Genomic DNA, 13,872 nt, shown 5'->3' with positions numbered 1-13,872 from the left:
CAATGGCTCGGACTGCCCTGCACCCAGGGATGACTCTGCGCCTCGTGTGCCACCTTACCGGGCAGCGGGAATGGTGATCACAAGGCGACATAGGCGCATGGCACCCACCCCCGCTTGTTACTGTCTGGGGTTGTCCTTCATGTGGCCGCAAGATTCCTGCACGGCCCCTTCCCCCCACGGGGGCAGGGCAAGGGGCTGGGGCCACCAGTCCTAGCTTAGCTGCTGGCCTTGTGGCTCCAGTCCTGCCCCAGATCTCCCGTTTGTGAGTCCCTCTCTGGAGCCCTTTCCTAGGGGCTCCCCCACAGCTTGCCCAGGGGCCCGATCCGTGCTGAGCTGGGCTTGGGCACTGGGGGGGACCCCAGGTGACCGATACCAGGGTGATGGGCGGGCTCAGCAGGGCGGGAGCAGAGAGCGAGAGCCCGAGGGGGTGGGGGCTGCTGGGGACCCCGGGAGGATCCTTGGGGGGCGGGTCCCCCACGTGGGCCGCGGGGGCCGGGCGGGGGGGGAGGTCTCTGCCGGGGGTACCCGGCCCCGTTGCCGGGAGGCAGCGGGCGGGGGCGGCGCGGACCGGGCTGGTTGCCGGGAGACGCTGTAAACAATGGGGGGGGGGGTGGAGGGAGCGGGGTTAATCCCAGCCCCGCCGCCGCCCGGCTCAGTGCTGCGGCCGCCGCCCCCCCCGCAGGCTTCCCTCGGGTCCGCTGCGCCCCGCCGCAGGCTTCTTTCGGGTCCGCGTCCAGGTCAGTGTTCGGTGTGAGCTGACGCAGCTGCGTTCCATCCCTCCCGCGGCCGGATTCCCGGGGACACCCCTGCCCGAACCCCCGATCCCCCTGCGGCCCCCATTTCCCCCCTGCCTGCACCCTCCGACCCCCCATCTCCCTGCCTGCACCCCCTGATCCCCCAGGGGCCCCCATCTCTCTGCCTGCACCTCCCGATCCCTCTGGGGCCCCAGCTCCCTGCCTGCACCCCCACATCCTCTGGGGCCCCCAGCTCCCTGCCCAAATGCCCTGATCCCCTTGAGGCCCCCAGCTCCCTGCCTGCACTCCCCCGATCCCCCTGGGGCCCCATCTGCCTGCCTGCACCCGCACATCCCCTGGGGCCCCATCTGCCTGCCTGCACCCCCCCCGATCCCCCTGGGGCCCCAGCTCCCTGCCTGCACCCCCATGTCCCCTGGGGCCCCAGCTCCCTGCCCAACCCCCCCGATCCTCCTGGGGCCCCCAGCTCCTTGCCTGCACCCCCATGTCCCCTGGGGCCCCAGCTCCCTGCCTGCACCCTCAGATCTCCTGGGGACACCCCTGTCCTGCTCCCCAGATCCCTGCCCGCAACCCAGATCTTTCAGGGCCCCCAGCTCCCTGCCCATACCCCCCAGATCTCCCAGGGATACCCCTGCCTGGCCCCCCAGATCTCCGAGGGCCTCCAGTTCTGCCTCTGGACTCCTGGGACTAGCGGGAGCAGCTGCACTTTCTGAGCCTCCTCTCCACACAGTGCGTACTGAGCAAATCTCTCCAACCCCAGGGCTGATCCTAGCCCCTGTAACTTTCCTGCTGGGGGTCATCCCTTCGCGGTCACTGCCTCTGTATTTCCAGCGTTACCAATATATCATAGTGATCCTTTTCTCTCTCTAGGGTCTCCCAGCCAAAGATCTCAGAGTGCTTTACAGATATGAATGAATTAGCCCCTGGGATCAATATCATTATCCTTTTTACGTATTGGGAAACTGAGGCCCGGAGACGGGTAGTCAGAGGCACAACCAGAGAGAGAACCTGGGAGTCCTGATGCCCAGGCCTCTTCTTTAGCTACATGCCCTTTCTTCCCCCACCCTCTCCTGAACGTTTGCATCAACAGCAGCAGCTTGCCCAGCACTTGAGATCAGGCAGCACTGCCGGGGCCATGGAGTGCGGTCAGCAGCAGCTGTTCCTCTGAAAAATGGTGTGTTCTCTGCCTGTTCTGGGGCTGGGACTCCCTCATGCCTCTGCCGGAATTGGAATCCGAGCCCTGGAGCTCCCAGACATTGGTCTCTAGTCACCCTGGAAATGAACTTTCCACAGCTGGCTCCACCCACCGCTTAAGGGCAGCATCTGTTTGTTGTCCCTGATGCCATAGTAACTGGATAAAAGAGAGAGGGAGAGCACGTAGGATCTCCTTGGGGCAAACCTTATTAGGGCTCTGCCTCAGGAAATCCCAGCAGGTAGAGCTCATTGGCCTTGCTGATCTTGTCTCCTTGTGCAGTTCGTCCCCTTAGACCTTCCTGATAGTCGGTGTGATCCTTGGATGTGAGCGTCAGGTGCGGAGCAGGTGCAGTAGCCCAGGAGAGACGAGCCACGCTAGTCCACCCTGCTGCTGAGCTCTAGTGCTGTATCCCAGCGTGGCATCTCACTGCACAAGTGCCTTTACCTCTGTGTGCCGGCACAGGTCTCCCTGGGGGGGTGGTCTCTAATGCACCACTGGGAATGGTAGGAGCAGTCCAGAGAGCCTCGAATGGGAACAAAAAAAGCAGAGAAAAAGTAGGATCCTTCCTTGATGTGCTCCAATCCAACAGGCAATCTCTCCTGCAACGGAGCGACTGCTTCTGCAGACCCAGTGACTCAGGAACAGCGGCAGCTTCTCAACCGATTCCTCTTTAGGACCTGAGACCCGGCGGAGAAAGCTTCATCCCCAAAGGAGAATTCCTGAGCTAGAGCAGAGCGCAGGTGTGGGCCAAGGATGATTGTGTCACCTTAGTGAGAGCCCAGGTCTGCCCACCAATTCTGCACTAGCCCCTGGGGTCAGGACCTGGGGGACAGGACTCCTGAAGTATGGGTGCTGCTGCCCCTGCTGCAGTGTGTTGGGTCCTCTGGCTAAAGCTGATTCTCTCGGTGACCTGTGTGCGTGCTGCCCTCCCCCAGCCGAAGTGTGATGGGGCCATTCCCATAGCAGTTCTCTCTTCCGATTGATGAAAAATAACGATTCTGGTGCAGGGAACCATTCATCTGAGCATCTCAAACAGCCATCCAAAGACAATGTCCCCATTGTACAGAGGCACCCTGAGGTAAAGCAATCTGCCCAAGGTCATGCAGAGAGGCTGGAAAAGCTGGGAAGAGATGCCAGGTTGCCTGATGTCCAGTCCCCTGCTCTAACCAGTAGACCAGTATTAGCTGTAGGTGTGCTGCTGCCCCCTACTGGAGTGTGACAGGCCAACCTGTGTATTGCAGAGGGATGGGCATCAAGTAGGCTTGGGGGCCCCATTCCCACCTGTGGGGGCAAAGGGCTGTTGCTGCTCCCCAGCCCTCTCCCTAACCGGGGCTCTCTGTCTCCTTACCAGCTGTGGGAAAACACCGGGAATCCAGCATGTCTGCTGACGTCTGGGTGGGAACATGGAGACCCCACCGGCCCAGAGGGCCCATCGCTGCTCTCTACAGCAGTCCCGGGCCCAAGTACGGGCTCCCCACAAACGTAGGTGAGAGAGAGCATCAGCGAGGAGCCGGCCAGGCCAGCGGGAATAGGGAGCCCCCACAGGCTCCGTGAGGAGAGGTGGGCCGGGGCTCCCCACCAGCATCATGGAGAGAGGGACACAAGGGCCAGCTGGCAGCTCCATGCACATGTCCAATGCTCTGCTTTGGGGGCGCTCTCCACCCGCAGCCGAATGGGGCTGCTCACCCACCCCGAGCTCGCCCCAAGGGCACCCCTCACCTTGCCCCCTTGCACCAAGGGATCTCTTATTTCTCCCCCACTCACTGCTTTTCCTACACAATAAGACCTGTGCTGCTCACCCACCCTGAGCTCTCCCCTCCCCTTGCCCTTCTCAGGTCTGTGCTGGGGTCCAGGCCTGCCCCAGTGACCTGTGTGGAGACAGCTCTGCCATGCCCCACGCTCCCTTCAGGGCTGGGCTTGGGAGCTCTCACTATCTGGCCCATGCCCTCTGTGCCCTGGCTCTATCTCTCCTTTCTGTTGCAGGTTACCCCCTTCACGACCCCTCCCGCTACCGAGCCCCTGCGTACAGCTTCGGCATCCGCCGCCTCCATCTGCAGGATGAGTGCTCCCCGGGGCCCAAGTACATGGTGCCAGCCAAGATGACCATGAAGGGCAAAGATGGTAACCCTGCCTACTCCATCTATGGCCGTCCCAGGGATCTGATGCCCTTCCTGACCCCCGGGCCAGGTCAGTCTGTCCCCTTCTCACTTGCTGTATATAGCCAAGCTATGTGGGTGCGGCTTGATTTGTGTGTGTGTGTGTGTGTGTGTGTGTGTGTGTGTGATTTGATGTCTGTGATGGAAAATATCAGCACAGGGTTGTTGCTTCCAGTCCATGCTCCAGGGCTCTGTACAATCCAGGTGTGTTTGTCCCGAGTGATAGAGCTCCCCAGGGCCGCCCAGAGGATTCAGGGGGCCTGAGGTCTTCGGCGGCGGAGGTCCTTCTGCTCCGGGTCTTCGGGGCACTTCGGCGGCGGGTCCCGGAGTGAGTGAAGGACCCGCCGCTGAACTGCCGCCGAAGACCCAGAGCGGAAGATGCCCTCGCTGCCGAATTGCCGCTGAAGACCCGGAGCAGAAGAAGCTCCGGGTCTTCGCTCCGGGTGTGTTCGGTGGCACTGAAGGACGTGCCGCCGAAGACCCGCCAAAAACTCTTGTAGGGGGCCCTGAAAACTCTCATGGAGGCCCCTGCGGGGCCCAGGGCCTGGGGCACATTGCCCCACTTGCCCCCCCCCCCTCCGGGTGGCCCTGGAGCTCCCTGTAAAGCCAATTTTTTTTTTAAAAGGCTCCATAGGCAATCCTGGCAACTACAGGCTGGTAAACCTGACTTCAAGTGCAGCCAGATTGTTTGAAACTGTGGTAAAGAACAGAATGATCAGACATAGAGATGAACATGATTTGATGGGGAAGAGTCAACACAGCTTTGGTAAAGGGAAATCATGCCTCTCCGATCTATTAGAGTTATCTGAGGGGGCCTACAAACATATGGATAAGGGTAATCCAGTGGCTATAGTGTACTTGGACTTTCAGAAAGCCTTTGAAAAGGTCCCACACCAAAGGCTCTTAAGCAAAGTAAGACAGATAAAAGGGGAGGTTCTCTCATGGATCAGTAACTGGTTAAAAGATAGGAAACAAAGGGTAGGGATAAATGGTCAGTTTTCATGGTGGAGAGAGGTAAGTAGCGAGGTCTCCCAAGGATCTGTACTGGGATCTGTGCTGTTCAGCATATTCATAGATGATTTGGAAAAGGGGTAAACAGTGTGGTGGGAAAGTTTGCAGATGATACAAAATTACTCAAGATAGTTAAGTCCAAAGCTGATGACAGAGTTACAAAAGGATCTCACAAAACTGTGCAACAAAATGGCAAATGAAATTCCATGTTGATAAATGCAAAGTAATGCACATTGGAAAACATGATTCCAACTATACTTGCAAAATGATGAGGTCTAAATTAGCTGTTACCACTCAAGAGAGAGATCTTGGAATCATTGTGGATAGTTCTCTGAAAACATCTGTTCAATATGCAGTGGCAGTCAGAAAAGCTAACAATATAAGGAACCATTAGGAAAGGGACAGAAAAGACAGAAAATATCATAGTGCCACTATATAAATCCATAGTACACTCACACCTTGAATACTGTGTGCAGTTCTGGTCATAGCGTCTAAAAAGAAAAAGATTAGGGCTGTCAAGCGATTAAAAAATTAATTGCAGTTAATCGCGTGATTAAAAAATTAATCATGATTAATCGTGCAATTAAAAAAATAATCGTAATTAATCATGTGATTAATCGCACTGTTAAACAATAATATAATACCACTGATTTAAATATTTTTGGATGTTTTCTACATTTTCAAATATATTGATTTCAATTACACACAGAATACAAAGTGTACAGTGCTCACTTTATATTTATTTTTGATTACAAATATTTGTACTCTAAAAAACAAAAGAAATAGTATTTTTCAATTTACCTCATACAAGTACTGTAGTGCAATCCCTTTATCATGAAACTTGAATTTACAAATGTAGAATTATGTACAAAAAATAACAGCATTCAAAAATAAAACAATGTAAAACTTTAGAGCTTACAAGTCCACTCGGTCCTACTTCAGCCAATCACTCAGACAAACAAGTTTGCCCGCTTCTTATTTACAATGTCACCTGAAAGTGAGAACAGATATTCTCATGGCACTGTTGTAGCCGGCGTCGCAAGATATTTATGTGCCAGATGCGCTAAAGATTCATATGTTCCTTCATGCTTCAACCACCATTCTAGAGGACATGCTTCCATGCTGATGACGGGTTCTGCTTGATAATGATCCAAAGCAGAGCAGACCGATGCATGTTCATTTTCATTATCAACCTGTGGAACTTGTTGCCAGGGGATGTTGTGAAGGCCAAAAGTATAACTGGGTTCAAAAAAGAACTAGATAAGTTCCTGGAGGATAGGGCCATCAGTGGCTTTTAGCCAAGATGGTCAGGGATGTAACTCCACGTTCTGGGTGTCCCTAAGCCTCTGACTGCCAGAAGCTGGGACTGGATGATGCGGGATGGATCACTTGATAAATTGCCCAGTTCAGTTCATTCCCTCTGAAGAGTCTGGCACCAGCCGCTGTCAGAAGACAGGACACTGGGCTAGATGGACCATTGGACTGATCCTATGGCCATTAGGTTCTTATGTTACCCTCGAGATATGATTCCCCAGCCCCATAGATATCACTGCCAAGGACTGATCCTGAGAGTCAGCCTAAATTCCCTTCTTGTTCATTCTATCCCATTCCTCCTAATTCCCCTCCCCCTTTGTGTATCCTCCTTGCTAATCCCTCTCTTTCCTGGGCTTCACACCCTTCTGATATTTTCAGACTTGCATGTACTGCGCAGGGAGCCCGGCAGGAGCACTAGATGGGGGGGAGCTCTTAGTTACTCTAGTCCCACCATCTCCCAGAAGGAGGCGCTGTAGGGAGCAGCACAAGAGAACTAGCTGTGTGGCAGCTCCCAGCTGCTCCAGCCCTGGCCTTTCCCAGCAGGGGGCACTGTGGGGAGCAGGGCAGGAGTGCTGGCTGTGGGGGGAGCTCCCAGCTACTCCGGCCTCAGCCTGTGCCAGCAGGGGGTGCTGTAGGGCATAGGACTGGAGCGCTGGCTATCTGTGAGCTCCCAGCTGCTTCAGTCCACGGTGTGCCAATCAGTGGGGTATGGGGCGTGCCCCTCCTGTCTATGCTCCAATATTATCCTCCCTCTCTGTTTCAGGTCGATATTCTCCAGAGAAGGCAGGGAAATGGGCCTATCGCTCCGCGCCCATCTACTCGCTCGCCTCGCGTACGAAGGAGTTTGCGAATGACCAGACTCCAGGTAGGAGAGACCATGGGGCTGAGCTCTGACCAAGCTCCTGCTCCCCCCGCCCCACTGCACCACTGGCCAAACCCCTCAAGGTTCCCAGGCACAAATCAGTGCCCGATGGCTCAGACGTTTGTCTGGATTTGTCCCCATTCTCCCCTTCCCGTTCCCGGAAGCCCTGGCTCCAGCACGTGCCCATCTCCACGCACAGAGACCCTAGAGCCAGTTCACTGCTTTTCCAGCCTCTTAGCCAAAGCAGGTGCTACTGGGCAGGGTGGCAAGAGACTGTAAGAGGGGGGATCAACCCACCGGTTCGGGATGCGAGTGGACCCCGGATCCTGGCAACTGCTACTGAATGCTGAACAGAGGCCAGAGCCGCTGAAGGAGACGATTCTGCCAAGCCTATTGCAGGATGGGCACCGGATCTGTTTGTGATCACCCCTCACCCCCCGATTGCTCAGCTTCTCCCTAGCACACTTCTGCACTGCGATACCCTCCGGGAGAGGGGCCTGGTTCAGGGCTGTGAACGGTACAGCGGAGGGATAATGATCGTTCCCCACCCACGGCCCTGCGCTCCCCCAGTTGCTCATGGGGGGCAGTGCAATCATAAAATAACCATCTAATAGCAGCTTCCCCCACCTGGAATGTCCTGCCTGGGGACAGTGCGGGAGGGGGCAGCTTCCAGACCTAAAGGGAAGAGAGGTGAGAACCAATGCACCTTTCAGTGGGGAGACCTGGACTTGAGGGGCAGCAACTCAACTCCCTAGTGCCCTCGCCAGGGCCAGCTGGAGCGCAATGAACGACACATATGTGGGGGGTGTCCTCGACAGCTACAGGGACTGAGATCCCACTCGCAGCCCTGGTGGTGAGGGGATGGGACCCAGCAGCACCTCAGAGGGGAGTATTTACCTTCCTGGGCCCTGTGCACTCGGCTGGGCGCACCAGAATCCAAGCCCTTGGCGACGGAGCACCAGGCCGGGATTTAGGGTGGGGGTCAGGGTCTGGCGTCAGTTGGGAGTTTCCCCCGCTGACGTCACTGGAAAGGAGGGAGTCACCCTGCTCCCAGAGCCGTGCACAGGCCCAGCTCTCTGCTGGGGACTCCCTTGCTCTGGACGCCCTGCCCTTGATGCCAGCGCAAAGCTCGCCCTGCTAGGAGAGCGGAGACGGGCTGGCTGCGGAGGCTTGTGAGGGGGTGTTTCAGATGACTAAGGCCCAGGTGGATGGGGCTCTCGGAGCAGGGGGTCATGCCGATTCGTGGGTAGAGATTGTTCCTGCCCCTCCAGGAGCAACAGGCAGTCCTGCTGGCTCCTTAGTCCCATAGGCTTTGGTGCTGCAGCTGATCGAGTCCAGGGTCCCCATCTCGGGGGGGCCCCGGCAACCGGGGGAAACGAACCTAAGTGGCGCTGCCACCCCTTGCACCGAGTCACAGCCATTGGCTCATATGTGGCTCGCCTGCCTCTCTGTCATGGCAGAGCAGCCGCTGTGCCAAGCCTGAGTGCCAGGGGGCGGGCGACAGCAATGGGAGAGAGCAGGGCTGGCCTCGCCCAGGATGGCAGTGAAGTGCTGCCACAGCCTCACAGCTACCATTGCCCCGCCCCCGCCCCCTGCCCCTCCTCAGTGTCGCCTCACATCTCCCCCCATCCCACCCTGTCTCCTTCTGCCCTCCGCCCCGAGCCCTGCCCCTCCCCATCCCCAGTCTCACCTACTCCTGCCCTCCCCACCCCTCCCCATTCCCTTCTGCCCTCACCCCCCCCGAGCCCTGCCCTTCCCCCTCCCCAGTCTCACCTACTCCTGCCCTCCCCACCCCTCCCCATTCCCTTCTGCCCTCACCTCCCCAAGCCCTGCCCCTCCCCAGTCTCACCTCACTGCTGCCCTCCCCTCCCCCACCCCATTCCCTTCTGCCCTCACCCCCCGAGCTCTGCCCCTCCCCAGTCTCACCTCACTGCTGCCCTCCCCTCCCCCTCCCCATTCCCTTCTGCCCTCCGCACCGAGCCCTCCCCCTCCCCCTCTCCCTCCCCAGTCTCACCTACTCCTGCCCTCCCCACCCCTCCCCATTCCCTTCTGCCCTCACCCCCCCCCGAGCCCTGCCCCTCCCCCTCCCCAGTCTCACGTACTCCTGCCCTCCCCACCCCTCCCCATTCCCTTCTGCCCTCCGCCCCGAGCCCTGCCCCTCCCCCTCCCCAGTCTCACCTACTCCTGCCCTCCCCACCCCTCCCCATTCCCTTCTGCCCTCACCCCCACTGAGTCCTGCCCCTCCCTTTTCACTGTATTTTAATTTAATTTAATTTAATTATTAATAATAATAAATTATTAATATTAATTAGTATGGGTTTTAGGCTTGCCAATTTGTTTCATTAGAAGATAAAAGTTTTTGTTTTGAATTAGGCTTTACAGAATTTACAAAGGACCCTTGAGGGTATGACAGGAAGCTTATACTGAGATAAATACAGCCTTAAAGACTTTTTATTAAAGTTAATGAAATAGTAAGTAAATGGTAAAATAATTAGAGTTACAAAGTTACAATTGCATTACTGATATTTAAAAGATACATATGATAATATAGTATTATATGCTACAAAGCTCTGGTTAATATACTTACACCCTTTTTTGATAACCTGGTGGTAAGAGACACAGGACCAGCCTTGCACTTTAGGTTTTTTAATTTTTGAGTGAGGGATGCAGGGCTTAGGAAAAGCTAATGCTAAGAGCTATTAAAACTAAATTAGGGTTTACTTGACTAACTTAAAATTAAAATTAAAACCTGATAAACAAACTAAGAATAAAACTTAGGGAAACCAAACTTAGCCTAGTTTTTTTGAAACTTAAAGTTTAAGAAGAACAAGTATAGCCTACAAATAGTAGTAGTTATTGTAGATAGATAGAATAGATTGAGCTAGAGTAGAAATACAATGTAAATGAGAATGATAGAGTGGAGTGCTTTAGCGAGGTGTGTTACCTCTTTTATAAGGCACAAGTGCTGGGGGGGGAAAAATGATGCCCAAATTTTACTTTTTACCCACAAAATGTTAGGGTACGCTTACCCCATAGGCTAGTATGTTTGTGCTTATTGATGACATGTACATACGCACATAAATTTCCTTGTGGTGTACCTGTTAAGTTTGTGGGTACAACATTGAAAAAAACCCTATGCCATTTTCTATTGATTATTGATTTAGATAAAAGGTTATAGACATAGGCGTGGGTACTTATTTATTTAGGTAACAAGGTATAGATTAACTTTACTTTTTGAGTAAAAGGTTTTAATATAGATATGCTGACTTTGCCTTAGCTTAACATACAGGATATGGCCTGTAGGTTTTTTGCATTTCAGCCAAACTTACTTTAATATAAATTTATAAACCTATTACAATACATCAAATACTTAAACTATAAGAAAAGATATATATATGCAAGCAAGCAGGTTAGTCCTATAGGCTCACCTCACTCCTGCCCTCCCCCACCCCATTCCCTTCTGCCCTCAACACCCCGAGCCCTGCCCCTCCCCAGTCTCACCTCACTCCTGCCCTCCCCCACCCCATTCCCTTCTGCCCTCAACACCCCGAGCCCTGCCCCTCCCCAGTCTCACCTTACTGATGCCCTCCTCACCCCTCCCCATTCCCTTCTGCCCTCCGCCCCGAGCCCTGCCCCTCCCCCCAGTCTCACCTCACTCCTGCCCTCCCCTCCCCCACCCCATTCCCTTCTGCCCTAACCCCCCCGAGCCCTACTCCTCCCCAGTCTCACCTCACTGCTGCCCTCCCCACCCCTCCCCATTCCCTTCTGCCCTCACCCCCCGAGCTCTGCCCCTCCCCAGTCTCACCTCACTGCTGCCCTCCCCTCCCCCACCCCATTCCCTTCTGCCCTCACCCCCCGAGCTCTGCCCCTCCCCAGTCTCACCTCACTGCTGCCCTCCCCTCCCCCACCCCATTCCCTTCTGCCCTCACCCCCCGAGCTCTGCCCCTCCACAGTTTCTCCTCACTCCTGCCCTGCCCTCCCCCCCACGCCCCGGAGCTGCCCTGTCAGATTTCTGATTTGTCCACAGTGGTGTTTGAATGGCAATTCTGACCCCCACTGATCCCCTCTTCCCCCCATCCCAGGGCCTGCCGCCTATGGGCTCCCCCCAATGATTGGGCCCAAGGTCGTCAACAAGAGCTCTGCCCCAAACTATTCCCTCCTGGGGCGCAGCTTGGTCGGCAGTTTCTATGAGGACCTGAGCAAGGTGAGAGGCAGCAGCGGAGCTGGGGAGGGGGGTACTCAGGTGGAAGGGGGTGAGGAAAGGGGGATGGGGGACACGCCTGGCGATGGGGAATGGGGGGTCAGAATGACAGCTGGGTTGCAGCTCGGCCTACTTTGGAGGGGGGGCGCCCCTGGGAGTGGCCTGTTGGCAACTGAGCTCCGCTCTCCTTGTGTGCAGACGCCAGGGCCCTGTAACTATCGTGTGGTGGAACCCAGCGTGTTCAAGACCCGGGCCCCCCAATACAGCATGCTTGCCCGCAACATGCTTCCTGGGGACAACACGCAGAAACCAGGGCCTGGGGCACACAGCCCGGAGAAGGTGAGGAGGGGGCCAGGACACACACACACACACACGGGCTCACAAGAGCTGTTGTGTCAGGGACGTGTTGCATACATGTTGGCTGGCGGAGAGACTGGAGAGCTCATGGAGAGATTTCCCTGGCAGTGAACAGCGTGTGTGTGTGCGGGGCGGTGATACAGTGTGTGTGTGTGTGTGGGGGGTGATGCAGTGTGGTGGGGGGATGATGCAGTGTGTGTGCGTGCGCAGGGTGATACAGTGTGTGTGTGGTGGGGGGCGATACAGTGTGGGTGGTGGGGGGGTGATACAGTGTGTGTGTGGTGGGGGGTGATGCAGTGTGTGTGTGTGCGGGGCGGTGATACAGTGTGTGTGTGGAGGGGGCGATGCAGTGTGGGGGGGATGATGCAGTGTGTGTGTGGGGGGTGATACAGTGTGTCTGTGGTGGTGGGGTGATGCAGTGTGTGTGGGGGGGGATGCAGTGTGTGTGTGTGCGGGGCGGTGATACAGTTTGTGTGTAAGGGGGGTTATGCAGTGTCGGGGGGATGATGCAGTGTGTGTGGGTGCGGAGGGTGATACAGTGTGTGTGCTGGGGATGCAGTGTGTGTGTGGGGGGTGATACAGTGTATGTGTGTGTGTGTGCGCGCGCGTGTAGTGGGGAGCTAAGGTCTCAGGCAGGATTGTAGTTGTGGGGGAGCGTTGAGATCTGAAGCGGGGGGGGGGCGCCAGGATCTCAACGTGGAGGCCAGGATCTCTGCAGGGTTACAGCGGGTGCTGGGGGCAGGAGCTGAGATCTCATGCACTGATCCCGCGGTGTTCTGCTCCCTCTCCCTGCAGTACGTCCAGCAGCGTGGCCAGACCTTTGGAATCCGCCACTCCGACTACCTGGCACCCCTCATTGTGGACGTGGTGGATTAAGCGAGCACGGTTGGAGGAGCAGAGGGAGCGGCTGGTCGCGGGTGTTAGAGAGAGGGACGGGCTGGACAAGAATTGTGCATTTGAAAATTTTTGCTGACTTAACACTTTGTCCAGTCGCTTTTGGTGAGTCAGCCCCCAGCTCCTCAGGCCCAGGGAGACCCGGGGAGCTTGGGCCTGGCTCCTTCGGGCCGTTCAGCAGCGGCCAGACAGTGGAACCGGAGCAGGCCATCATGTGAGTGCTGAGCTCCAGGGGGTGTGTGGAAAGGGGGTGAGGCGAGGTCAGGCTGGCTGCAGCACCCCCAACAGACCAGACTCATTTGCACTAGCCCCAGTAGCTCGGGGGCCCCCCTCACGTTCTGACTTTCACTCCTGGGGGAAATCCAGTCACAGCGGCGGACACTGGGGTGGCCAATGCGCCCGCACTCTCCTCTCCATGGTCCCCTTCGGTGCTAGGAGACCTAGTGCAGCAACTGGCTCCCACGCAATGCAGCCCAGCCCACCAATGCCCCTTGCCCTTGGCTTCTCTCCTGGGCCTCTGGCGAACAATTGTTGGATCCTTGCCCAGCACTTTCTGCCCACCGGTGAGGTGGAAGGGTCTCATTTAGACTGCTCTATGCCCTAATGTTTCCCCATCAGCCCCTGGGATTGTCCCTCTCTGAGTACAGGTCGCTGCCACCATCAGCTACAAGCTATTGTCCAGGGCTTTGTCCAGGCTAGCAATAGGCTTCCCATGCATCCCCTGGCTGGCCAGTTCCCTCTCCCCTCCCATCTCTCTGCCAGGGCATCTTTCCAGATCCTTGGCCTAATTTCCCTTTGCTCAGTTTGAGCCCACTCCTCCATATCACACCCCCTTTATCATGCTGATTCCTTTCCCTGTTCTCCTGCTGCCCCTTGGCTGTCCCTTAGCCAGCCTCGGCAGGGTTAGTGCTTTCAGCTTCCCCCCCTCCCCGCCCCACAACTCAGAGGCCCCCGGCCCCTCAGCAGTGTAGCTGCTCTTATTTGAGTTCCCTCCACTGTGTTGACATCTTTCTGGCGCGCAGATCCCTGGAGCTGAGCACAAGCTGGGCTCTCCCTGGAGCTGTGCAGAGAGGGCCCCTGCCTGCGTTGGGATGAGAGGCTCAGAGCTGAGCGTTCCCCAAGTTGCTTCT

General features: G+C 56.3%; 1 protein-coding gene across 1 annotated transcript; it reads left to right on the top strand.

Annotated features, from left to right (window-relative positions):
- The first annotated feature begins 3,324 nt into the window (after positions 1-3,324).
- Positions 3,325-12,724, top strand: CIMAP1B (ciliary microtubule associated protein 1B). Its single transcript, XM_065423646.1, has 6 exons — positions 3,325-3,433; positions 3,931-4,134; positions 7,192-7,293; positions 11,373-11,494; positions 11,690-11,830; positions 12,644-12,724. Exons 1-6 carry the CDS (start codon positions 3,325-3,327, stop codon positions 12,722-12,724), a joined length of 759 nt encoding a protein of 252 aa, XP_065279718.1.
- Positions 12,725-13,872: the final 1,148 nt, after the last annotated feature.

The sequence above is a fragment of the Emys orbicularis genome, chromosome 1 (assembly GCF_028017835.1).
Source record: "Emys orbicularis isolate rEmyOrb1 chromosome 1, rEmyOrb1.hap1, whole genome shotgun sequence".
Lineage (NCBI taxonomy): Eukaryota > Metazoa > Chordata > Testudines > Emydidae > Emys > Emys orbicularis.
The sequence above is the reverse complement of the archived record's forward strand: the minus strand, read 5'-3'. Positions and strand labels throughout refer to the sequence as shown.